This window comes from Eptesicus fuscus, chromosome 7, assembly GCF_027574615.1.
Source record: "Eptesicus fuscus isolate TK198812 chromosome 7, DD_ASM_mEF_20220401, whole genome shotgun sequence".
NCBI classification, from domain to species: domain Eukaryota; kingdom Metazoa; phylum Chordata; class Mammalia; order Chiroptera; family Vespertilionidae; genus Eptesicus; species Eptesicus fuscus.
This window is the reverse complement of record NC_072479.1, coordinates 71,949,009-71,976,325: the sequence shown is the minus strand read 5'-3', so window position 1 is coordinate 71,976,325 and position 27,317 is coordinate 71,949,009. Positions and strand designations below refer to the sequence as shown.

The following is a 27,317-nucleotide window of genomic DNA, read 5'->3' as shown; positions in this document are numbered from 1 at the left end:
AGTGTGTCCAGTCCAACATTTTCTAGCCATTCCCTGTCAATAAGCAGAGTCTGTTTCCCCTCCCCTTGAATCTTGGGCTAAACTTTGTGACTGCCTCAACAGATAGAATGTGATGGATATGACACTGTGTGACTTTGAAGCCAGATCATAAAAGGCAATAAGGCTGCCTCCTATCTCTTTTTCTTTATTGAAACTCTCACTTGTGGAATCGGTCCGCCATCCTGTGATGAAATTCAAGCTAGCCTATGTGGAGGGCCCACATGGGGAGGCCCACATGCAGCCAAGTGTTCAGAGAACATGATTCTAGTTTTAGTTTGGTCTACTTACATTCCACAGATTTTTAATGTATATAGTTATATTCAGGATCACTTTCTTGATATTCCTGAAGACTTTAAAGTCCATCATGTTTTTTATTAGGAGAAATCTAGATATGCATCAACAAACTGTCTTCGTTTTTCTTTTTATTATGTGTGTGTGTGTTGTTTTTTTAACTAGAATCTTGAGCCATCTGGCAGAATTTACTACAGGTGAAGAGAGGCTGCCTCCTTTTTTTTTTTTTTTTTAATGTTTTTATTGATTTTAGAGAGAGAGAAAGAGAGAAGGATAGAGAGTTAGAAATTTTGATGAGAGACATGCCTCCTGCATGCCCCCTACTGGGAATTGAGCCTGCAACCAGAGCATGTGCCCTGACCAGGAATTGAACTGGGACCTCTTGGTTCATGGGTCAACACTCAAGCACTGAGCCACACCAGCAAGGCAAATTATCTTAGTTTTTCATTTAAGTGTAGTAATTCCTATAAAGTAAATGAGGTGGTAACTCATTTGAATAGGTCATATCTATGGAATTTCTCTAGGATAATAGTTTTCATTGGCTGAATTAAGCAAATTATCAGAGGAAAGTGGGATGGCTACTGTTTAAGGCTGAGACAAAACTCTGCTTATGTACTTCAACAGCTTTACACACTTCTGCTCCAGCTGGAAAACCTAAAGAATTGTTAGAACAGAGAGTTTTTATTTTTGTTATGATTATTTTATTGGTAATCACAGGCAAAAAATGGCCAGGTACTGTGCCATTTTCCATAGGAGGCGCTGGGGCTCAGTCCAGTCTGGCTCCTGGCTACAGAGACCCGGCCTGAGCAGCCTCCTCTGCAAGGCCCTGCACCAGGTGGAGGAACTGCTCCCACAACCAGTTGCCAAAGGTGCAACAAAATATATCAACCAGAAAATATAGATAGTTTACATTTGATTTACCACACATCATTTAGATTACTTGATCCTTCCACTCCCTTGTACAATGTCATTTGTTTACATTAAAACACAAGAAAAAAAGTGTTTATGCATTGGCTGCATTTGTTGCCTTGATGAATTGGGTCCTCAGGTGCTGTGCAGAAGAGAAAGAGCAGATGTCATGGGCCTGTGTTGATACTACATATGGTATTTCAGGGGCATCTCAACTAGACACTTATGGATAACTACTGTTTTCTTTTTTGAAAAAAATTACCCCCCCCCAACCTTCATTCTTCTTACTTCCTAGTTCCAATGCATCTTATTTTATTTGTCTTTATTGTTGAAAGTATTACAGATGTCCCCATACCTCCCACCCCCCCATTAACCCCATCTACTCCATCTCTACCCCTTCCCAAGCCCTCACCACACTATTGTCTGTGTCCATGAGTTATGCATATATGCATATAAGTTCTTCGATTACCCAAAGAACCAGCCAATGCATTTTATAATCTTTAGATTGATTACATAAAACACTTTAAGTAACTTTGCTAGATTTTCTTCTCAATCTTTCTTACCTATAAATATAGATGAGAAATGGGAATTTTAAATGGGGATTTTTATCAATTGATAAAAACGATCAATTCCCTAGGAATTGTGGTTTATAACCATTCGCTTGTTTTTGGATCCCTAAAAAGCAAATACAGTAGGTCAATGTTCCTTACTTGACAAAGAAAGTGAGCAACTGAAGTAGAAACAAAAGTTATATAATAGCTTTTATATCAGCATCAGAAATGTCTCTGGCCTATGCACTATCAATATATGAAATTTCTACCCAAAATGCAACCAATTCTGCTTGGGAAATTTCCCACAAATTTTAAAAGAAAGGAAGAGAAACCTGGTTTGCCCTTTCTTGATTAATATTACTGGATTGTTCCATTTTATGGAAAAGCTTTTCAACATTAACATTTTAGCGTGCCACAGGTAAAATTTTTACATTAGTGAAGGAAGTATAGTATATGATTAGGAGTGTGGGGTTTTTTTTATCAGATTTCCCGGATGAAAACTAAACGTTGTTATTTACTAGATATGTACACAGGAAAGTACTTTAACCTCTTTGGGCCACATTTTGTTCTTTTGTTCCTGGAGATAAAAATAGTGCCTACATTGCCTTGGCCTGGTAGCTCAGTTGATTAGAGCAGCTTCTATCTCCAGTCAGGGCACATACAAAAAGTAATCAGTGAATGCATAAATAAGTGGAGCAGCAGTACTTTTTTTCTCTCTCTCCCTTCTTCTCTCTCTCTAAAATCAAAAAATTAAAACAATAATAAGGCCTACTTCACATAGGATTGTTATAAGAATTAAATGGTTTAGCACATGTAAAGTGGTTACAATATTTCTTGATGTATAAAGAGTTCACTTTCAGTGTTAGCTATCAGTGCTATTATTTTATTGTTGAGGTGAGTTTTCCTATCTTGCGCAGAATATTTTGGTTCTACCCACTCTGCATTAAAGTTATTAGTTAAAATACCTCTTTTTTGACAAGTGATTTATGGCAGCTTAAAGTATATGTACTAGTATCGTTAAAAATCATGATGAATTGGAAATGAGCATCATTTGAGTGTGAAACTGGTGGAGATTCTATATAAATATACACATGCCATAAAGTCATGTGTGCTTATCAAAGTTAATCTGAAATTCGTATTGGAGTTTCCCAGGTATCCTATTTTATAAATAATATTTATAATTTTTGTTTAAGAACTTTCTATTTATTTCCAGACTTGCAAACTAATATGTCTGGTTAGGTAAAATTAATTGCTATAATTTGAAATCCATCCCAATTATATGGAGTTTTTTTAAAGCATTTTTTTCTTTTTAACTCTGCTAGTTTGTGAATGCAAATACTCCATGTAGCAAAGAGAAAAAAAGTAAGCACTTGCCAATATAGCCTGCATACTCACACATTCATGTGATCAGCATAACCTAATCATTCTGATTATTTTATTTTTTATCGTTTACCATTCTTATACTCATAAGCTATTACAGGAGATTGTATTCCACTTGTTTTTCAGCCAAATTAAAATTAAAATTTTCAACTTGCCTGGAATTTTTATCTCATTCATTTAACATTCTGAGCTTATTCTCAAGTTCTTGAGCTTATACTCTAAAAAGTAAATTTTGGTTTCTATGTATTAGTAGACATGCACAGAATAAAGTTTGTACCTTTATCACTGGGATTTACATTGGCCTCCTAGTAAGAGAAACTAGAAATAGCAATGGCATAAGCAAGCCCAAAGGTAAACAGTGTAGAGCTCATTTGGAAGCTTAACAAGGTCATAACGGATTGAGGATCCTTCTGTCTTTGCACTTTTTCTGTCTTTAGCACTAGCTCACATCATTAAGGCTACAGAATGGCAGTTGGAGCTCCACTGAAGGAGGGGGAAGGAAGAATGAAATATGCAAAAGAAGGAAAAAGAATTTAGGAGTACTGTCCATCTCACTTTTAAGGAGCTCTCTTGGAGATTCTACCCAATAATTTTCATTCACATCTCTTGAGTTGCCCCTAGCTGCAAGGGAGTCTTAGGAATGATGGCTTGAGCATGTTCACACTGCTCCTAAAACTAAGCTGGAGTTTTATTGATAAGAAATGAAGAATGGCTATTGGGGAGAGAACTCTAAGGCTTTGCCATAATCCCTGACTTCTTATGTCCTGTGTTTGACAGGTGTTTAATGTTAGTTATTTTTTAGTCTCTTCTATTTGAGTAGTTGCTATTTCCATTTTTAGGCAATAATAGCCACATTTAGCTTTCTTAATTGAAAGCACACCTCCTTTATTCCTACAAGAAGGAGGAAGGTTAGGATTTTCTTACTTTCCTGATCCAGCTGGTAGGCAGCAATGGATTTTTAAGAAGACTGACAGGGTGTTTTACCACTTGGTTCCCTTGGTAGGATAAATCTGTTTTAAAATGTGCCAGACAGATGGTATTTTTTATAAGGCTTCCATGATCAAGTACACACCATAAAATCCTGAATGACGAGGAGGAGCAACCGTGTTTATTTAAAATGAGAGGAAAAACGGTAGTCACACTAACTTTCATTTGAGTAAATGGTGCTTTGTTCCATTGGTTCAATTTTGGCTCCTGAGGATTTCCTAATGGGAATCATGTATGCATCCCCGCTGCGGTGCAGCTCACACTGGTGAACTTAGCCAGTTCTGTCAGCAGTGGAAATGTGAAGGTAAGCAAGCAACGATTGTCTAAGCTTCAGAGGTACCGCAAGGTAAGATCTGCACCACACATTGACTTTATGAATGTTTCCCCATTTTTCATATGGACCTTAAAGGAAGTAGTCTATTGTTTTTATATACAGCCACCGATGTTTATAGATTCTTTAAGGCATGATGTATTTAACATGCCAGTTTTTCTTTATTTCTTTCTTCTGTTGCATTTCAGGGAACCATTTGTATGTTAATATAACAGAAACTTTCCTGAGCCTACTTTTTAGGAAGAGAAGATAATTACATGCTTCTGTATCTACAGGGCTTTTGGCATCTGGACAGGTTTTTGTACTAGTGTATAAATGTAAGAAACCCCTACATATTTATAGCAAAACAGATATTGTGCCAATGCCCCCAGCCATAACTGAAGTTCTTATCTGAGAAGGCTCTGTAGTAGTGTGGTTTAGTGAATTGGTTTGGAGTCATACACACCTGGACTTGAATCCTGGCCCTGCCACTTGGGCAAGTTATGACATCTCTTAAGTCTCAGTGGCCTCATTCATAGAGTTTCGAGAGAATAAAAATGAGGTAATACATAGTAGATGTTTCCCAGTGATTCCCTGCATGTATATAATTTCCTCCCTTGAGCTAGGGCTGGACTGAGTGACATGGGTTACTAAAAGGTTGTGGCTTTGTGTTGGGTGTTCACTCACTCTCTTGATGTGCTCCTGCTCTTTCTCACAGGTTGCTTGCTTTGGGGGAATTGAAGTTAGCTGCCATATTATTAGGTACCTTGCAGAGCAGCTCCAATGAGCTCTGTCGGAAGTGAATGTCTTGAGGCCCATCAACAACCCAAGTGAGCTTGGAAGCAGATTCTTCCCCAGTTGAACTTTGAGTTGACTAAATCCCAGCTAACCATTTGATTGCAACCCCTCAGTAAACACAATGAGCCAGATGCACTCAATTAAGCAGCACCCAGTTTCCTGACCCACAAACACTGAGATGATAAATATTTGTTCTTGTTTTTAAACCACTAGGTTTGGGGTGATTTGTTACACAGTAATAGATAACTAATACAACACATAAGGAGGTTCACCTATGCTTCAGAGGTAGCAAACACAACCAACCAAGAATTAGTAACACTATTCAAAACAAGAAAAGACCAGATTTAACCCAGCATTATAGGGTTATTCATTGTGCACTATAAATCAGCTTCACTATATGTGTGCAGAGAGCGCAAGAATAAGCCTTGTGGACAGTCTCCCTTGCCTGTTTTTGTAAATTGAGACTTAAAAGGAAAAAATATGTCTGTTATTTGAGAATTTTAAAATATATATATATATATATATATATATATATATATGTATATATATATATATATATATATACATACATACATATATATATATATATATATATATATATATATATATATTATTGATTTCTTACAAAGAGGAAGGGAGAGAGATAGAGAGTTAGAAACATTGATGAGAGAGAAACATCGATCAGCTGCCTCCTACACACCCCCCACTGGGGATGTGCCCACAACCAAGGTACATGCCCTTGACCGGAATCTAACCTGGGACCTTCCAGTCCACAGGCCGACGCTCTATCCACTGAGCCAAACCGGTTTCGGCTGTCATTTGAGAATTTTAAGATAGCACAGGAAGACAAAAATCCAAGAGGTCATATAATATTTTCTTCTACTCCAGAATAAGATAATATTTATATCACTGAAGGTCAAAACCAAAGGGGAAGGTAGATAGTAATTTTCAGATATCATTCCTTAGATGGATACAAAAGAATTGCTAAAATCTTCAAAAGTTAAATTGATAAAAATACAACAGTTTGTTATGTGAACAGATTGTTAATACTATTTGTTTGGGACCTTTATATTAATTTAATTTGCAAAAGACCATTCTACATATTGCAATATTTGCACTAAACAAGATCTCAAAAAAATAACATACAAAAAGATTGTTCATGGTTAGGGAGGATGTAACAAATTGTCTTTAAAAATTTCATGTATAATGTCATATTAAAATCAGTCCCCTTGCCACAGTCAATTCATCTTATATTTGAGGTAACTTATTTACTTGTGATTGAACTCTAGAAAGTAAGATATGGAATGTATTAGGTAAATATAACCCTTGGATCCTAGCACGAAGGCAGGATTTCTGTGCAACTATAATACAGTTTCATCTGAATTTACTTTTTTTCTAAAAGTTCCCTCCATCTAAAGCTTTCTTTTTAAAGTGTTTCAGAATTTTTAGATTTTCTTTGGAAATTGTCTGAATTAGGAGTAAAGCTGTTGTTAACAGAATTCTTTTCTTTTCACGTTCATTAAACTTCACATATGGAAGCTTATACTAGAAAGAGTAGTGCCTGCTATCAAGCAAGTAAAATCTTGACTCAGTACTACAGTGAATCCTTTCCTGGCCAACTGCTATTGCTTAACTTGTAATATCGAATAAGATTGTATCCAAGGTGGTGTGTCTGCACATTGGAGTCTGGAATACATATTGCTTTATTCTGCCCAGATAATTTAGTTAAGAGCAAAAATGCGTATTCCCATTTCCCAGTGGATTCTGTGGTAGTTTGGAATAAAATGGAAGAACTGCCCAAATATGTAGAATTTATTTTAGATGATTCAAAAGCAGAGAATTTACTTACCCTAAGACATGTTAAAACAAAAAAACAAGACAAAAAAAAAATAACATCGTTTTAAGTTGTGGCCAATAGGATTTAAGACTCTTTATGCCCGTTTTTCATTTACTCAAAAAGAGCATCTGCAATTCATCTTATGCATGCTAGAAAGTTACACAGCTTCTTTATATGTTACATTTTTTAACTATATAGTCAGATAGACTTGAAATATACTTTTGAGTTGAAAAGTATTCTCAAAGAGAACAGGATATGTGAACTCTGGATTGAAAGTCTTTATGGGACATGAATGGTGGCCTATAAATATTCTGGTAAAGCAGTTAGGCCTGTATTTTTTGAAGTTCAGGCTTGAGGCAACTGGCACCACATTAGTTCAAACTGCTGCCCTACCTGAATCTTTTAGTCGGAGTCATTCTAAGCATCTATTTCATGTAACACTATTATCCTGAGTTGGTTCAAAGTCTCCTTCAGCATGATTTACAGTTATGGCATAGCTATATTCCCAATGAGGGGATTTCATGGCTAAACTTCAGTTTTTATATACAATATATCCCTCTTGCAGTCAAATTTATTTATCTGAAAAACATAAAGACAAGACTATTTTAAAAGAGAAACTCTTTATGGTTAGTATACCAGTAATAAAATAGATACTGTAGAATATCCATTAATGCAACCAGTAATGTTACAGATAAGTCTAAATTTTCTGAGGCTGAAATAATGAGAAGCAGAATTTGAGGATACGGGAGAAAAGTGAAGATGGTGGTATTTAGAGGGAAAATATTTAAATGTTACAATAAAAATAATCAGCCCTCAAAAATGACTTGCTCTTCTTCATGTCCATCAGCCCTTCATATGGTGATTTCATACAATGAAACAGGCTATTATAATTATATTTGTATATTAAGTTTTAAAATCAATTCATAATCTACTTGCTTCATGTCTACAGCAAGAGTAAGGGTAGTCATATCTGACCTTTTTGGTCATACTGCTGGTCCTCCTGGGATGTCTTATCTTTCCATTGTCAGGAACAGTGAGGCCATAATATATAGTAGGGTTTCTTAAGCAAAGATAAACTTAGGTTAATACATGTTAAGGAGTGTGTATGTATATATTAATGTAGGAGGACATATTGGATTTGTGAAGTTGGCTGCTTAATCACTGGGAGCATCCACTTGCCACAACTGTAGAATGTAGATGTTTGCCTAAGCAGTCTCAGAGTCCCTTCTATTACAGCTTCATGATTACTTGTTATAAAGGGCAGTGTGGTCTTCTCCCAGCATTAACAATTTGCTTCCCATCTGGAGGAGTTGTCAAGAGAAATTGATTTGTGGGGCATTTTCCAAAGTATGATTTACATACATGTGCACACATGACTCCAAGGTTTAAAGTCTGACAGACATTACCTGTACTGCATAGCCATTTTGGTAATTCACAGTGTTTCTTAGCACAAAAGCTCTGGGAAGTTCGGTGGAAAATAAATATATATATATATTTTTTATATTATTTTTTTTTTTTTTTTTTCCAGAGAGGATGGAGAGGGATAGAGAGGTAGAAACGTCAATAATGAAAATCATTGATTGGCTGTCTCCTGCATGCCCCCTATTAGGGATCAAGCCCACAACCTGGGCATGTGCCCTGACTGGGAATCAAACCGAGACCTTCTGGTTCATAGGTCAATGCTCAACCACTGAGCAGCACCAGCCAGGTAGAAAAGAAACCTTTTAATCCTGCATTTCCCAAACTTATTTGACTAAAAAATATTTTATGTATTTATTTTAAACAAAACACCTTCTGCATAGAAGTGGTGTTGTCCACATTGTGGAAAACACTACTCTGGTGTATAAATACGGACCTCAACAATCTGGAAAATTTATTGTTTGTCATTTCCCAGGGCTGCTGTAACAAAGTACCACAAACTGGATGGCTTAAAACAACAGAAATTTATTCTCTCACAGTTCTCGAGGCTAGAAGTCCAAAATCAAGGTGTTGGCAGGGCTATGCTCTCGGAAGGCTCTGGGCACATCTGTTCCATGCCTCTCTCCAGTTTCTGATGTTGCTGGAAATTCTCTCTGCATTCCTTGGTTTACAGACACATCGCTCCAATTTCTGCCTCCTTCCTTATATGGTGTTCTTCCCTGTGTCTGTGTTTCTGGGTCTCTTTTTATGAAGATACCAATGATTGGATTTACAGGCCACCCTAATCCATATGATGAACTCATCTGAAATTACATCTTAATTACATCTTCAGAGACCCTATTTCCAAATAAGTTCGTATTTAGAACATTCATAAGTTTGAAGGTTAGAACTTGAAGATATCCTTATGTGAGACATAAGTCAACCATTACCATAATTGCCTGTCAAACCTCATATCCCATACTCCTTTGCTAGATCGTGTTTTAGAGTGCCTCCAGGGTTAGTCTTCTGACCTTTTCTCTTTTATCCACATTCATTCCCTAGGTAATCTCACCTATGCCTTCTTTATGCAGATGATTTCCAAATTTGTATCTAGCCCTGATGGCTCCTCTGAATTGCAGGTTCTTATAATCCAATCTCTCTGAAATATCCTATATAATAAAGAGCTAATATGCTAATTAGACTGAACAGCTGAACGACCTTCTGGATGAAGCAGGGGCTGCGAGGGCCAGCCAGGGCTGGGAGGCTAAGCCCCTTGCATGAATTTCGTGCATTGGGCCTCTAGTTTATTAGAATTGGGCAAACTAACCATGTTCAGAACAAAACTCTAATTTTCCTCTGGCCAACTCACTCTAGCTCTAGTTCATCATATCTCATTCTAAGAATCACCTTCATTTCTATTTTCATCCACACTTTTAATCCATCAGCAATTTAAGTTGGTCCTATCTCAAAATATATCCCAAATCTGACCTGCTGTTAGCCTCCACTGCCAGTAGTTTGATTAACGTTACATCTTTCCTCAACCAAAAGTTTTCTCACTGGGTTTTCTTCTTCCACTCTTGTGCTCCTACAGTCTGCTTTTCCCAGTAATAAGTGTGACAGTTTTCAAACATGAGTTGCTCAAACTCTTCCCATGACCTGTAGTGCCCTACATGCTCTGGCCTCCATCCACGTCTCCGATCCTCTCTCCCATCAGTTCCCTCCTTGCTCATTTTGCTGCATTCTCTTATTTATTGCCAATAATCAGTCAACCCAAGTCTGACCCACATTTTGGACTTTTCTCTTGCAGTTTTATCTGCCTTGAATTTGTCTTTCCTGATGTTTTTGCATGGTGCCTTTCCTCCCTCACTTCATTCAGGTCTCATCATTATGACCATCTCCAGTGGTCTTCTCTAATCATCCTACCCAACAGATAGACCCACAGTCTCTGTCAAATCTCTTACCCTACTTTTTTATTTTTTATAGTGCTGATCTCTATTAACTTGTGTCCTCAAACTAAATTACCTATAATAATAAAAGTGTAATATGCTAATTAGACCGGACAGCCAAACGACCTTCTGGACATCATTCTGGATGTCCTTCCAGATGAAGCCGCTGTGGCGGGGGCTGAGGCAGAGGTGGTTAGGGGAGATCAGGCAGGCAGGCAAAGGGGTTAGGGGCTATCAGGCAGGCGAGTGGTTAGGGACGATTAGGCAGGCAAGCAGAGGCAGTTAGGGGCAATCAGGCAGGCAGGCGAGTGCTTAGGAGCCAGAGGTCCTGGATTATGAGAGGGATATCCGACTGCTGGTTTAGGCCCGACCCTGCAGAGATCCCTGTGGGATCAGGCCTAAACCAGCAGTCGGACATCTTCCGAGGGGTCCTAGATTATAGAAGGATGCAGGCCGGGACTCTAGTAAATTATATAAAAGCAGAGATTGCCTTATTCACCACTATATTTCTAGTGCCTAAAACAGTGCCTGGCACATAATAGGTACTAAATAAATATTGAATAAATGGGAGCATGAAAGAATGTCTGAATATTCTTTAACCTTTTGCACTTGGATGTCCAGTGTGACTTGACACGGTTAGCATCGGTAGCAGCTCTTTTTATACTCTTTTAATGTATCATTAATTTGAAATATAAAAAAATCATAATAAATAAGTTTGTATGAAAAGAAACTCCAGTTTTTCATTCTACTGCCACGCTTTGTAAAATCTGGGGTATTTAAAAAATTAAATCCCGAGTAGAATAAAGGAATCGAGAAAAAAAAGCAAGCGAGTGCAAAGGGTTAATGTTTTTAATGATTTCAGAGCAGAAGGGAGAGGGAGAGAGAGATAGAAACATCAATGATGAGAGAGATAGGCTGCCTCCTACATAACCCCTACTGGGAATCAAGCCTGCAACCTGGGCATGTGCCCTGACTGGGAATTGAACCATGACCTCCTGATTCATAGTTCAATGCTCAACCACTGAGCCACATCAGCTGGGCTCTATGAATATTCTTGGCAGACTTTCTCCATTAGACTCAAGCCTCCATCCTCAATGTCTCTAAATAATGTCTCCTTCCTCCACATCTCTGTCTCTGTTCTTGCTAATCTGCTTTCCTAGGATTTCTTCCACATTTTGCTCCTCTTTGTCCAAGGAAATGCTCTCGATACTCTAAGAGCCTGTTCAGGTTCCACTTTTGTGAAGTTTTCTCATCTATCCTCTCCCACCATGAACTCCCCCACTCTCTGATCTTTCATGGACTCAGTCATTACTATACATGTCAGCACCTAATTGTTCCTTTAATTGTTGCATATGCATCTCTCCAAAACTAGTATAAACCTCTAAGGACAAAGACATTATTATATACTTCTTTTGCCCATGCCTCAGAACAATAATGCAGAAATAGTGGCAGTCTTGACTTTGTTATTATCAACTGGTTGACTAATTGATTAATTGATTGTCTCAGTATCAAGCATGTAAATGAAACAACAGCTTGAGTGTATTCCTTTGTGGGAGGATGTTAAAGTCAGAATAAAGAGGCATTCATATCCAAATAACAATGTTCAAAGGACAACAGTTATAATAAATAAGAGACTGAAGAATTACTTTATTTCTTATCAAAAGGTAAACAATCCTTTTTACTCAATAGGATGATGTTAACTGGAAAAATTGTCTAAATAGTCATAGTTCTGGATCATGATACTTGACCTTTCTACAATGCCCATGAAAGAACTTGTTAATGAATCCATAAAATGTATTATTACTAAGGTGATAACAACATTTGTTTATGAGTCACTTTCTACCGTGGATTTGCCAAATAGCCATTCTAGCTTCTTTGAAAAATTATATCACTTTTTAATCATGTTTAAAATTTCAGAAGGATAGGTTGTAAAACTTTGATAAAGGTAAACCTAATAGTTTTCACATCTCTTGGTGTACTTTGTTTGTAGAAGTCCAAAATATATTGAAATCACAATTAGTACTACAAATCTATACTAATAAAAGGGTAATATGCTAATTAGACTGGATAGACAGGACGTCTTGGGGACAAAGCCAATGTGGCGGGGCCAAGGCAGAGGTGGTTAGGAGCAATCAGACAAGCAGGGAGAGAGGTTAGGGGCGATCAGGCCAGCAGGGGAGAGTGGTTAGGGGCGATCAGGTTGGCAGGGGAGAGTGGTTAGGGACAATCAGGTAGGCAGGGGAGAGTGGTTAGAGGCGATCAGGCAGGCAGGCAGAGGTGGTTAGGGGCGATCAGGCAGGCAGGCAGAGGCGGTTAGGGGCGATCAGGCAGGCAGGCAGAGGCGGTTAGGGGTGATCAGGCAGGCAGGCAGAGGCGGTTAGGGGCGATCAGGCAGGCAGTCAGAGTGGTTAGGGGCAATCAGGTGGGCAGATAGGCGAGCAGTTAGGAACCAGTGGTCCCGGATTGCAAGAGGGATCTCCAACTGCCAGTTTAGGCCCACAGGTATTGGGCCTAAACCAGCAGTCAGACATCCCCCAAGGGGTCCCAGATTGGAGAGAGTGCAGTCCAGGCTGAGGGATTCCCCCCTCCCATGCATGAATTTTGTGCACCGGGCTTCTAGTGTATAAATAACATATAAGATATATATAGTCAAAACCAATGATTCAGATTTTGGGGGATGTAAACAGTGTTATAAACAGTCCCATTAAAATAAGTCATATATGTTTATAATTTATTTTGTATTTAGCTCTTCAGATCAGTATAAATTCACCACCCATCATATTGTGTTTTGGTGATGAGGGAATAAAAGAAAAGGTCTAGAGATGTTTTGTTTTTCTTTTTCTTTTGCTGTGACATGAAATACTGATGAAAAGATAAGTCTAAGGGAATTATTGGGAATTCTTGTGCTCTTTTTTTCCTCTAAGCTTATAAATATTAACTTTTAGCAAGTTGCATGCGTCCAAATTGTTTTCAGCAGGATACCAGAAAACTGAAGAGATGATAAAGAGGGGAGAAAAAGATTTATAAAGCTCCAGTGTCCATTTGAGGGACTTCAGAATTTCCAAGTTTTTTTTCAGGTATCTGAAAGAGCTGAATAGCAGCTGAAGCAACAGAAAATGGAAGGGAAAACAAAGCAGTTAGAGCTACACTATTAAGAAGAGATTGTAAACCCATACCCAAAAATGTTTGCCACCACTATTCTCCATATAATACTGCCAACATGAAGTCACAGAATACAAATCTTTGATTCACTTTGAAATGAAAGCCACAAATGCAGAACTAAGCCCCACTTTTGGAGGGGCAAAGGAATTGAATATTTTGCTGAAATTCTTCTTGCTTCAATAAAGGATAATAAGGTCATGCCTAATAAAACAGAAACTGTTGAAATTCAATAATTTGCCAAGAACATCAGTTTGATGTACTTGTTTCAGGGAGAGGAATTTGCCATTTAAGAGGAAGGTCTCAAGTGTTCCCCTCACAGACGATCTTCCCTTCTATGCCCAGGAAGGACCCAACTTATCTGAAACTCAGCACTGTGATAGCCCAATTTATCTTACTCGTCAGAGTCTCAGTGTCACCTTATTGCTTCTCAAAGTGTTGAGTTCCTGTTTATTAAGTGGATTCTTACCATCAGACATTTCGGGGAGGCATGTTGAGAGAAGTGAAGTGGTCCTTGCAGCTCCCTAACCCAAAACCAGATGTCCATCATCTAATCATTACTAAGTTAGATTGACTCCTATCACGTAAGAGAAAAGCACTTGGTATTCTATATAATAAAGAGGTAATATGCAAATTGACCATCACTCCAACACACAAGATGACCACCCCCATGTGGGCACAATATGGCCACCACAAGATGGCCAGCAGGAGAGGGCAGTTGAAGGAGATCAGGCCAACAGAGGAGGGCAGTTGGGAGGGACCAGGCCTGCAAGGGAGAGCAGTTGGAGGCGATCAGGCATGCAGGGGAGGGCAGTTGGGGGCAACCAGGCCTGCATGGGAGGGTGACCAGGCCAGCAGGGGAGGGCACTTAGGGGTGACCAGGCCTGAAGGGGAGAGCAGTTGGGGGTGACCAGGCCTGCAGGGGAGGGCAGTTAGGGGCGACCAGGCCAGCAGGGGAGGGCACTTAGGGGCAATCGGGCTGGCAGGGGAGGGCAGTTAGGGGCAATCGGGTTGGCAGGGGAGCAGTTAGGCATCAATCAGGCTGGCAGGGGAGTGGTTAGGGGGTGATCAGGCTGGCAGGCAGAAACGGTTAGGGGCAATCAGGCCGGCAGGCAGGCAAATGGTTGGGAGCCAGCAGTCCTGGATTGTGAGAGGGATGTCTGCCTGCCCGTTTAGGCCCAATCTCAGTGGGATCGGGCCTAAACAGGCAGTCGGACATCCCTCGCTCGATTGGTCCCAGATTGGAGAGGGTGCAGGCTGGCCTGAGGGATAACCCCCCCCCCCACCTCCCGGGCATGAATTTCGTGCACCAGGCCTCTAGTGTTTAAATAAAAATCTTTTAAACGTTTTGTCTTTATACATGTTTTTGCTTTTTTAAATATCACAGATTCATTCTGAATGCATAAATCCAGATGATTATTGTTACTTAGTAATAATTACAGGTTGAATGCTAGGTCCAGACACATTGTGAGTTTGTGCCATATACTCCCAAAGAAGAAAAGTTTCTCCAAAGAATCTGCTTCTGAACTTTGCTTGGATTTTATGCTTTATTATAAGTGTTCACTAATTTACATTCAACTGAAATATTTGATGATATGGTTGTTAAAATGTGATATATTAAAATTTATTATAAAGTGCAGTAATATATTTCTGTAGGGATAGGTGAATTGTCTATGGGAACAGAATAGGGAGCCCAAAGACATATTCATGCTGATTTGGAAACCTGATTTATAATAGAGGTAACATTGTAGGTGACATATTCTTTGGCTCAAACAATATCTATAAGATATGCTAGCATAAATATACAGAGGTCGGTGTTGAAGGGTGTTTAGTATAGCATTAACTATAATAGCAAAATATTAGGAACAATCCAAAGTCTATTAATATAATAATTTAAAGTAAATAATAACATTAATTATATATAAAATTATAAATATATAATGAAAAACTATGCAAGCATTTAAAAGAAGAAAATAGAGCAAAGTGGTCCTCTTATACATTGTAGATGGAGCTGATTAATTGGTACCCTCATTCTGGAAAACAATTTAGAAACATCTGTCACAATTTAAAATATGCAAATCTTATGACCTAGAAATTCCACATATTTAGAATCTGTCCAAGAGAAACGCTTGACCATCTTCTGAAGGGAGTATACTCAGGTTGTAAATTTCTTTGGTGCTCTAAAAACAAGACAAAATTGCAATAAATACATGTCTGTCAGTGGTAATATAGTTAAATCATGGAAGATAGTCAAGCAATTTCTTAAGAATGAGATAGGAAAATTTTCCAGTAATGACAGTAAAACTGATTATATGATTCCTCCCATAGTTATGATTATAAGATCTGGACCATGTGTTTTAAAAAAACAGACTTAAATGCGTGAAAACATCCCAAAGTAGACAGGAACCACTGGATGTGGACTGGAAGTGGGTGTTGTTGGTACAGTATTCTCTATTATTTGAATTTGGACCAAGTACAAAATAATTTTTGAAACTGCAAATATTTAGATTTCAATCTGTTTTACATATATTAAAATAAAACTTAAAACAACTTTGTCCTAACTGGTTTGGCTCAGTGGAGAGAGCGTCGGCCTGCGGACTGAAGGGTCCCAGGTTCGATTCCAGTCAAGGACATGTACCTTAGTTGCGGGCATATCCCCAGTAGGGGGTATGCAGGAGGCAGCTGATCGATGTTTCTAACTCTATCCGTCTCCCTTCCTCTCTGTAAAAATCAATACAATATATTTTTTAAAAAAACTTAAACTTTAATTCCTACCTAGCTTTTATTTATTTATTTTTTAAAATATATTTTATTGATTTTTTTACAGAGAGGAAAGAAGAGGGATAGAGAGTTAGAAACATCGATCAGCTGCCTCCTGCACACCCTCTACTGGGGATGTGCCTGCAACCAAGGTACATGCCCTTGACCGGAATCGAACCTGGGACCTTTCAGTCCACAGGCCGACGCTTTATCCACTGAGCCAAACCGGTTTCGGCCCTACCTAGCTTTTAGATTAGGTTAAGTATGCTTCACTTTAAGGATTAAAAATGCATCTATCATTTTATAGTAGATTGTCTTGCTCTATTAAGCTTAAATATGTATTGATTGATTCAATCACAGCAAATATTTTATGTGTCTAACTTGTGCCAGACTGTTTTCTAGATGCTGGAGTACACTAGTCAGCAAGACAGGCAAGATCTCCATTTACCTGGGGATTATAATGCAATGAACTGTCTTGTTTAATAGACACTTGTAAGCAGAAAGTGTATATTCCCCAAATGCTATCATTTCAGAGGAAAAGGAAATAAAATCAGGAAAAGGGATAAGCAGGAATCCTATTTCTGTAAATATATTAAATTCACAAAATATTAACATTTAAGGGAATGTTAGGAGTGTTCAATCATTTTACATGGGCATTTTACTACATATAATATTCTTTTTATTAATTCTTAGGATACTTCAAAAAATTTATCTTCCAGTTTTTTCAGTCATTTTTTAATATCAGTGGGTTATAGAAATGTAATTTCAGAATTTTTGTTTGGATTTGTCTTTTCTTTTATGTTGGCAGGAATTTGTATGAAGGATATTTCAACTTTTGCATAAAAATCACAAGTATATATTGTGAAATGGAATTTATTTGGCTTTCTTTTATTGTGTTGTTAATGGTAATTTTTACACCATGAACAAATTTTTTAGGGAAGAAGAGTTAGAAAGTTTTCTTGATGTATTCAATAATCCTTACCATTCTGAAAGTTCTTGATTATATATGACTCATTATTAAACCTCTTACTTACTATATTAATTTTTATTGAAACATTTTTAAAAATCCTAGTAAAAAACCTCTAACTCAGCAGGAAGACCAAGTCCAATAAGTTTCAACCATCTTAAAGTACACCTTTTCCAAGAACTTTCTCTAATTTCAGGAAATTGATTATTGCTCCCTTATTCTTTGCCCTACTAAACCCTATTATACATGATGCAATTATGCTGCTTTTCTCTACTGTATATTTCTTTTGTGTTTTGCATCTGTTTATTTACATGATCTTTATGGATGTTTGACCTGTATATTCATTAAGAACTGGAATTTTATACTATTTTATATATTTTTAAAGCACTCTAACCAAAATTATGGTATTTGTGTTTCTTCAATAACTGGATAACATCAACTATGAAATTGTAATGATTTATCTTCTTATCTTAGATAATAGCCCAGAAATAGTGACTACATTGTCTCTAAGTTTAAAGCACTACTTGATTTTCTAAGTCATCATCTGAAAAGGTTTTTCGAGTGGCCTTCACTGACATAATATTCTTTTATCCCTCAACTAAGTGTATTTTTTTCTGTCTCTCTCTCTCTCTCTCTTAAAAAAAAAAAATTGACAGCTTGATCAAGTCATCCGCCAAAGAAGCCTGTCCAGTTTGGAACTGTTCCTCTCCTGTGCTCAGAAACAGCTAAGTGCTTTGATAGCTACGGAACCAGTTAACATTGAGTAAAGAGGACATGACAAGCTAACCCACACTGGCAATGGATAAATCATTAGACCTCTCAAATAATACATGCAGTGAATTACAAAGATGCTTTTGTTTTCTTTCCAAGCCTTGGATAATTGATTTCCACTTCAAGGATAAACCAAAACAATATTTAGAATGATCAAGAGATCTAATTTATTTTCTTTTGTTTACTCCTTTACCTTTACTATTATTTTGGTAGCAGCAGCAACAGCAGCAGCAGCAGCAACAGAATGTGTAATGTGACTCAAAAGCCATTGAAAATTTCCACATTACCAAAAGTTAATTAGGTAAACTTTATAGCCTCTGGCCTGTTATATTGTATTTGGCAGAAGCAGTAAATATCTTTACTTATTGCTTGACAGTGACTCTTGCTATGATTCTAGAATGTAATCATGCATTTATTTGATTTTAAGGATAAAAACAGCATAGATTTCAACATCTCCTTCTGACATTACCACACTTCTTTTCTGTAGTAGGATCTATTTTTGTTGGTAACAGTTGAAAACACTAAAGATTATTATATTAATTTCACTTTGATCTAATGTACCACTTAAAGGGGTATGAGTATGATATATGCTTTGTTCCTGTTTCTATTCTTCAAAGTCACTATGAATCAATAAATTCATTTTTAAATGAATCATATCATGAACTTAATCTCTAGAAAGGGAATGTAACATAACCATTTACATGAAGTCAGGTTCATATAAGAGATAGGAAATTCTTGCCCAGGATTTCAGGATGTGCTTAATTCATGAGCAGTGTGCTTCAATGCAGAATCATGAGTGTGTTTTTTTAACATCAAAACTAAATGTTGTCATTAAAATTATGCAAACAATTTCTTTTGTTTTTGAAATGCTTCTACTTTTGTGGGCTTTGTAATTTTATGGGATTCATTAGTGTAATAAAAAGAGCTTTAGAAACTTATTTGGTCATTTTTTAGCCTTTCTTTTTTTTAAGTTAATTCTTTCTTCCTTTAAAAAAAATTCTTACTCTAACTTATATATCCATGGATGATAATTTTTTAACATACACCCTAAATCAAGCATGTCAAACACAACAAATATTTTTGCGGCCCAGCCAATATAACAGTATGTAAGAAACGTTTTAATAAAATTTTCATAACTTAATGTTTATAATATCCTGTTACACATAATTATTAATAAAATAATAGACAAATATGCAAATTGACCGTATCTTTGCTATGCCCGCGATTGGCCAGGAGGCGCGTGGGGGTGGGACTCAGGGTGGCCGGGTGGCCGATTGGGCCGGCGGGACGCTGAGCTCGCGTCGCCAGCAGTGGCTCGAACTCAGTGTCTGCACCATAGCTGTGCTGCGGCACAGAAGGGGCCTCTGGGGCAGTGAGCTCACGTCCCACCACGGACCATCAAAAGCGGGGGAGCTGGGTGCCTGTCCACTAGTGCACCAGGCCTTTCAGAAGCCTCTGGCAAGGCCGAGGCTTCTGAAAGGCCTGGTGCACCAGCGGACAGGCACCCAGCTCCCCCGCGATCGAAAGCAAAAGTGTGGGAGCTGGGTGCCTGTCCACTCAGGCACCAGCGATCAAAAGCAAAAGCGTGGGAGCTGGGTGCCTGTCCGCTCAGGCACCAGGCCTTTCAGAAGCCTTCGCCCCACCGGAGGCTTCTGAAAGGCCTGGTGCACCAGCGGACAGATACCCAGCTCCCCTGCGATCGAAAGCAAAAGTGTGGGAGCTGGGTGCCTGTCTGCTGGTGCACCAGGCCTTTCAGAAGCATCCGGCGCGGCGGAGGCTTCTGAAAGGCCTGGTGCACCAGCGGACAGGCACCCAGCTCCCCGGTGATCAAAAGCGAAAGCGTGTAGGGGACCCTACACGTGCATGATTCAATCATGCACTGGGCCTCTAGTTATTAATAATGAACTACAACATTCACTAATGACTGATTACTATAATCGTGTTGCATTCATTTCCCTTATGCGCCTTACATACAGGCGCACCATTTCTCTCCACTATTACTAGCAACGCATATTTTAGCAGCCGATTGACAGGTCATTAGTCTTGTACTGACTTGTTTGGTGTGTGCAACAGGAAATATTTCACTTTCGGAGAACAAGAAAAGTAGGTTTATTTGTGTTACGTTTATTAATTTGTGAAGTTACTCGGTGTCTGATAAGTTAATGTTCAAGAAAAAATATTAATTTTTATTAAAATGTTCTATTATTTTATATTAACGATTACTCATTTATTTCAGCCCTTTGTATTCAGCATGTCTTTATCAAAATAAACCTACATTTCTATGAAAATTGAAGCTTTTTTTTTTTTTTTGCGGCCTACATAAACTTAAACCTTGTTTATTTGGCCCTTGTTAGCCTTTGAGTTTGACATGCTTGCCCTAAATATTTACAATAATATTTACAAAAATCTTTAAATGTGAATAACTAGTTTTCTCTTACAAATATAAATGAGGAATTAAGGCAAGCAGGCCACTGACTTGAATTGCAGTATAGAAAAAATAGGAGAGGCACCTAGCTGGCATGGCTCAGTGGTTGAGCATCAACCTATGAACCAGAGGTCACAGTTCGATTCCCGGTCAGGGCACATGCCTGGGTTGCTCGCTCAATTAGGGCATGCAGGAAGCAGCCAATCAATGATTCTTTCTCATCATTAATGTTTCTATCTCTCCCTCTTCTTCTGTCTCTGAAATCAGTAAAAATATATTTTTAAAAATATGGGAGAGGCTTTTAATTTTGGAACAAGCCAATGACACAATGTTATGGTCATATTTAAAACCACTTGACTATTTGTGATCAAATTTAAAATGATAGGGTATTTTACAACTTAACTCAGATATGATTTATATGAAAATGAAGCATCGAAGGTCACAAACTAAGATCCAGAGATAATGGAAACATCAAGAGAATATAATAGTTCACACCTCTCTTTCATCCCTACCAACACAGAGAGATTTTTTTCTTCCATTTAAGCTTCCAACTTCACTGCTGACATAGACTAATTGTTGTCTGAAGTAATTTGGAACAAATTAATACCAGTCAGTCTCTGAGTATTTGCAGGACACCCACCATGCACGATAATAAACTCTTGAGTTGCTGTAGTGCTTGCTTTCCCACAGAGCTGCCCTTAAAGATAACTGAGAATTATCACCTGAGCTTAGAATGTTTGAATACATTAATCATTCCAAACCAAATTAGCTAATGTTTCAGTGATGTTCAGAGATTACCACATTCAGAACTGAAGTCACTTTTTACTCTGGTTATCTGACCACCTCAGGTAGTATTCACTAAGAAAATTGGGTGACTAAGTATATGCTGTGACCAGAGGTCAGAGTTTTTTCCTGCAATGTGAGCTCAAAGTCTTAAAGCAAAGTAGTCAAATGTTTTGAATGTAAAACTTTCTTTGCCTATTGTATGATTTCCTTAACTCTTTGTATGTAACATTTCCTACTGTTATGTTTAGGTGAAGAAGCCATTCAGTTTTTTGAGTTAGAAAGCCAGTCTCAAATTGTGACTTGTTTTTGGTAGCATGCTTAAGGATTCATTAATAGAAAAGTTATTTCCCCCACCAAAAAATGAGTATCTGCTTTGAGCCAAGTATTTTCACATGTTGTCTCAACAACCCTGTGAAGTTAAAATAGCCTTGTGAAGTAGATGATATTTCAGCATTTATGAATGGAGAGGATTGGATGTTTACTTGCCCATGATGATAGGGTGGAGCTGGGATTCAACCCCAGAGCTTTCAACACTCAGTTTTACTCTTTCTAGTATTCTGGAGATACCTAATATTTTCTCCAGGAGAAAATATCTCTAAGTTTCTATCTCATGTAGTCTTTTATCACATGAATCCCTTAAGAGAAGAATATGCCCCTCCCCCTTATAAGCTTAGTTGGAATTCTAGGTCTGCCACATGCTAATTGTGGAACATTGGACATGTTGCCTAACCAATTTGCGTCTCAATTTTCTCATTTGTGATGTGGAAATAGTGACTTTTATAGGCTTTTTGTGCAAATTAAATTAAGCCTGTAAAATACCTCACATGGTAGACCTCGCTGGTGTGGCTACCAGTTCACAGTAATTCCCCTTTCTCTGGGAATTGCCCACAAAGTACAGGTGTGGTAGCCCACAAACAACTGGCTAAACAGTATAATTCTGCCCCTCTGACCTTGATTTACCAATCCACAGATGAAGGTCTGATCCCAGCTGGGCCTCCCGTCATATGCTAAGACTCTCCAACTACTTTCCCCTAGGGAGACAGAAAGGAACTCTGAGGTCAGAAGTCTCTTGATCTCTGTCTTTCCTGAGTCTTGGATTCTATTAGATAACCAAATATTCTTCTAATATGCCAGCACCACTTACTTTTTCTCCTTAAGCTCTCCAGAGCTAGTTTCTATTACATGCAACCGAAAAAATATTAACCAAGACAATCCAGCACAGAGCACACGTAATCCCTGGATACTCAGCACTTGTAAGTTCTTCATTTTCTCCGCCATACTAATCCACATCCAAAATGGGAACACTCTGATTTATTTTAAGGAATGTTAAAAATATAAATGAACCGAAGCCCCTATTGTCTAACAATGCCAAGTAAATCACAGATACCTAAAACAATGAACAAACAGTGCCCTAGTTTGAAGTTCTCTGTCACTTAGAATCTGGAGTAGAGGTTTAAACTCAGCTTTGCTAAATGCTGACTCATGTTCCAATTCAAGAGAGTCTTGCTCAAGATTGCTTTGAAATCAAAACCAGAACAATGTCCTAATGATTGGTGTTATTCTGCACTAGTCAAGTATCTATAATTATAGCTTTATTTTTAATCTGACAGTTAAACTGAATGGAATCAGGAAATGCTATGTATGTTTTAAATAATAATAAACAAAGTAATTATTCATTCACTAAATTACAAAGGTATTTGCAAAAAATAAAATCTGAATTTAGGAAAAAAACATATGTAAGGACCTGGAAAACATAAAACTGCAAGAGAAACAGAGGAGTTGGATCAAAGCACTTAGCCCAAGTCTTCTGTTTACAGACCAGTTAAACACTCCACTGTGTTTCCAAAGACTCTACTAAAGGAGCGGAAAGCCAATGTGCTCTGAATCTGCACTCACTTGTAGGCATCACCACCAGCATCATAGTGAGTGGGTAGAAGCAATATATGAGAATTTACAGCTGTGACTGACTTCCAGAACTTTGTAAAATCCAGGCAGAACAAAAACTGCTCCCTTTATTTAACTGAAAAACAAACACATTGCATACACCCAAACTGCCATAATGCAAGGACTACGTGGGCATAAATCATCGGTACATGTAAATAGAAGAAAAATAGTTGGTAAAATTTTCTTTGCTCTTGTCTAGTTTTGTTTTCTTTTTCTCTGAAGCATCCATTCTCAAGTTACTTGCCGTTATATTCCCTCTCCTCCTTCCACAGGGATTACATACTAGGATTTTTCTATGGAGTACTTATGGAATTTAATATCTTGTGTTAATTATCATTTATAATTAATAATTTGTGTTCTTGGTTAGATCTATCTCCTCCTGAAGGAAGAGCCCGCATTTGGTTTGATTATTGTATCCTAAAGGCAGTTTACTGTGTCTAACCTGTGATGTGGACTTAGTATATAACTGTGAGTTCACAAATAATTGAATTAATCAATCATTGCACCTCTTTATAACTCAACTAATCTCCAGCTAATAGTTCTGACTACTAATTTAAAGAAATAGCTAAGTCTGTTGTGTTTCTAACTGAGGTCCTATAAGAACTCAAATAGTATTCTCATAAAAGAACTCTCATAAAACAGTAACCAGCCTTCTATGAATCAACAAAACATCTGAACACTGAAATGAATTTCACATTTCAGAAAGCTACTAGAATAACTAAATCAGTAAAATCGTAGCTACTAGAATGCTACTAAAATGATAGAAATGTACTACCCAAATTATACGATCCTCTAAGAGTGAAAGTATGAAAACATATGGAAAAGTTATATATGAAATAATGTCTTAGGGTGCCAAGAGGTGCCTATCCATAGAATAAGAAATAACATCCCATAGAGTGGTCTTTAGGGTGTATGTTAAATTCACTGGTCCTGTTTAATCAGGTTTAGTTATTACAAAGAGGAAAGAAGAAAATTTGGAGAGATTGTATGCATATGGTTTTGTGATCAAGAGTGGGCGATCCAGTGGGAGTTGTGGGTGAGGAGAGGAGAGGTGTTTGGGAGTGGGTCGGATCAGGGAATGTCCAGAGCAATGTCATGTGAGAGTCCTGGTGATAAAGGATGCCAAAGAGTATCTGATAGTCTCCCAATTGCGGTGTAAACTGGTCTTGTATTTTTGTAATACACACAGAAATCATGAAACAGACTAATTCAAAAGGTAGGAAAATTTGACTCAGTCCTGGCAAACATTCAGTTCTCAGAAGTCTGGGAGCTGATTTCAAAAGGAAAAACTGAAGCCACAGAATGTACAAATCACTGACCAACACAGCTCTGATACTGAAACAGCTTATAGAAAATTCCTTGTGGCAAAAATATACATAATGAATGTTGACTCTTGCTCTTTTGTGTAGGCATTCTTTTCTGAAAATGTTAGTAACCTCTCCACATCGTCAAAAGCACTACCTTTAGAAACATATTTTTTCCTGTAGTGTTCTTTATCTTTATTTTTCTGCTTTCCATAACTTCCAAAATTTAAATGTTTAATTTAAACTATAAAAATTTTTAAACAGCCCTGGCCAGGTGGCTCAGTTTGATGGAGTATCCCATACACCTAAAGGTTGCAGGTTTGATCCCAGGTCAGGGCACATGCATACAGGAGGCAAGCAATTGTTGTTTCTTTTTCACATCGATATCTCTCTCTCTCTCTTCTCTCTCTCTCTCTCTCTCTCTCTCTCTCTCTCTCTCTCTCTCTCCCCTCCCTCCCGATCCCTCCCTTCCCCTCCCTCCCTTCCTCTCTAAAAAAATCAATTAAAAAATCATATCCTTATGTAAGGATTTAAAAAAAATTAAACAGTGATTCAATTAGTAAAATTTTAGTTAGTGATTCAGTGAGCTATTCTTAAAATTCTGTTATAATTTTATAGGCAAATATGATTTTATGTTCATGGCCTTTTAGATAAAGATAAGCAACAGTTATAATTTCCTCCTTTTTTTCTCATAAAGCATGGAAAAGACTTCTTCGTTATATCAAATCAAAACTGGCATTTTGGTAGCAGTTATATAAAATGAGGTAAACCAGGTAGAAATATCAAATCAGATTGTTTAGAAAACTCTGCTCTGTAGGTTCCAAGCAATCCAGCTATAGTCATTGAAGAGTAAGATGCCTTCACTTTTATATGAATGCAGTTCTTTCAGTGTCACAGTGATTCTACTTAACATAAAGCTTTGGTTATGTTCCCCACATGAAAAACTATATGTTCAGAAATGTGTTTTATCTCTATTTCTTTGAATTTGAGATGCATATTCTCTGTTGTACATATTAAGTAGTCTACCAGGAAAGCCTAAAAATTCTATATTACTAAAAACGCAGTGTTATATAGGCCTTAACCTTCAATGCAACAGGGCTGGTGTCCTCATTTTTTTATTCTTTCTCTATATTCTCATCTAATTCCATGACTGTATTCGCCCCATGTGCTAAAGACCACCACATTTGTATCTCCAGCCCAGTTTCCTTCCATTAAACCATGTCTTAATTTGTTTGAAAAGCATTTGTGATCTGTCATCTTTCAGCCAGCTGTCCCATTAGTTTCTAAGTAAGAGGCTCGAATTCTATAAAACATCTTCAGAGAGGGTGCATTGCTGAATGACTCCCTCCTCCCCCATGGCAGTAACTATTTTGAGAATTCTAAAATGCTTTTCCCTTCATCTTTTGTCTAAAATGTTAAATTGTGAGCAGCCTCCATATTTCACTGTTGTGATTGTCTCAGGTATGGTTGCTTTGAACAGACTTGGTCCCTTAATCTCCTCCTTCTCATCTCCCCACTCCCTCTATCTCCCCTGCCCCCCCCCCCCCCCCCTCCCCCCAGTCTGCTGCATTCCTGACTGCTGTGAAGAGTGGTGACAAATACTAATCTGAGCTAGACCACAGTCATATGAAGTCAGATGAAGGACTTGGCCTTGTGTCAAACTAAAGCAGAGGGGAAGGGTGGAAACTGCTGTCTTGTAAACAGCGAGCCACCCAGGGCGTAAGCTCTGAAAACATGTAAATAACACTATGTCCCATATGCTTTATTTTTCTGTTTTGTCATACTACCTTTGCCAGCTAGTTTAGCTGAGTATGATTTGCAATGTTATTTTATTGAACATTTTTTGACAATTTGAGTACAGTTCTGAATATAATATTAAATCCTCTTCTGGCTCAGCTGATTGCAAAATTGCACGCTCTGTCTACACATCAAATCCTAGGTTTGGAGGGGAATTCAGGCTTCACCTAGTCCAGCACATCCAATAGGCACTATGTTTGAGCTCTCCCATAGCAGATGGTATTTCATACCATCCTAAAGGACATCCAAACAAGAAGGTTAATTATATGATTAAAGACTCTTTCACACAAAAATTAAAGTGAAGCTTGGCTTCCATTTCTTATAAATTCATACAGATTTTTCTTCTTGTTCATGGCTCCCCAGCCAACTCCAATGGCTGGACCAGTAAGTTTCCTCACACTTCTGTGACTGAGGAGGAAGCTGAATATCATCAATTACATTAGCAAGTTAGTTCTAAATTCTTGGTGTCATTTTTATATGTCAGGCTTGAAATTGGTCAATTTTTAAATCCAGCTGACATCCAGTGTTGAAAAAGTGCCAGAGAAAATTGATTTTAAAGAACTCTCAGAGAATCAACTCAATTCTAGCAACACTTTTAAAGAGATTTTGGGATGGCCAGAAACTATAACTATACTGCACAATACTTTAAGCTTTGGCCTAGCATGAATTTAAATAATTACATTATATTGTATTTTTCTTAAGAAGTCACTAAGAAAAAAATGCATATGATCAAAGGAAGGAAAAATCTCTTTAATCAAACTCTCAATGATTGATACCACATATTTAGTGACAGAATAAAATTTGCTTCAGAACAATGTGTTTTATTTTATTTTTTTATCTTTGCTGTTGAAAGTGTTAACAGATGTCTCCTTTTTTCCCCTATTGTCCCCTTCTAGCTTACACCCGCCACCCGCCCCAGGCCTTCACCACCCTATTGTCTGTGTCCATGGGTTATGCA

The 27,317-nt window shown here is 37.8% G+C and overlaps 1 protein-coding gene across 3 annotated transcripts in view; it reads left to right on the top strand.

Moving 5' to 3' along the window:
* CCDC91 (coiled-coil domain containing 91) overlaps window positions 1–19,041 on the top strand; it is a 231,312-nt gene extending 212,271 nt beyond the window's left edge. For 2 of the 3 annotated variants that reach the window (XM_028144109.2, XM_028144112.2), the window contains exon 12: window positions 17,989–19,041. In XM_028144109.2, the coding sequence (XP_027999910.1) occupies window positions 17,989–18,099 (111 nt within the window). In that variant the 3' untranslated portion in view covers window positions 18,100–19,041. Of the gene's footprint in view, window positions 1–16,432; window positions 16,518–17,988 lie in introns of all 3 variants that reach the window. The other variant, XM_054719185.1, reaches the window with a different exon arrangement.
* The last annotated feature ends 8,276 nt before the right edge of the window (window positions 19,042–27,317 follow it).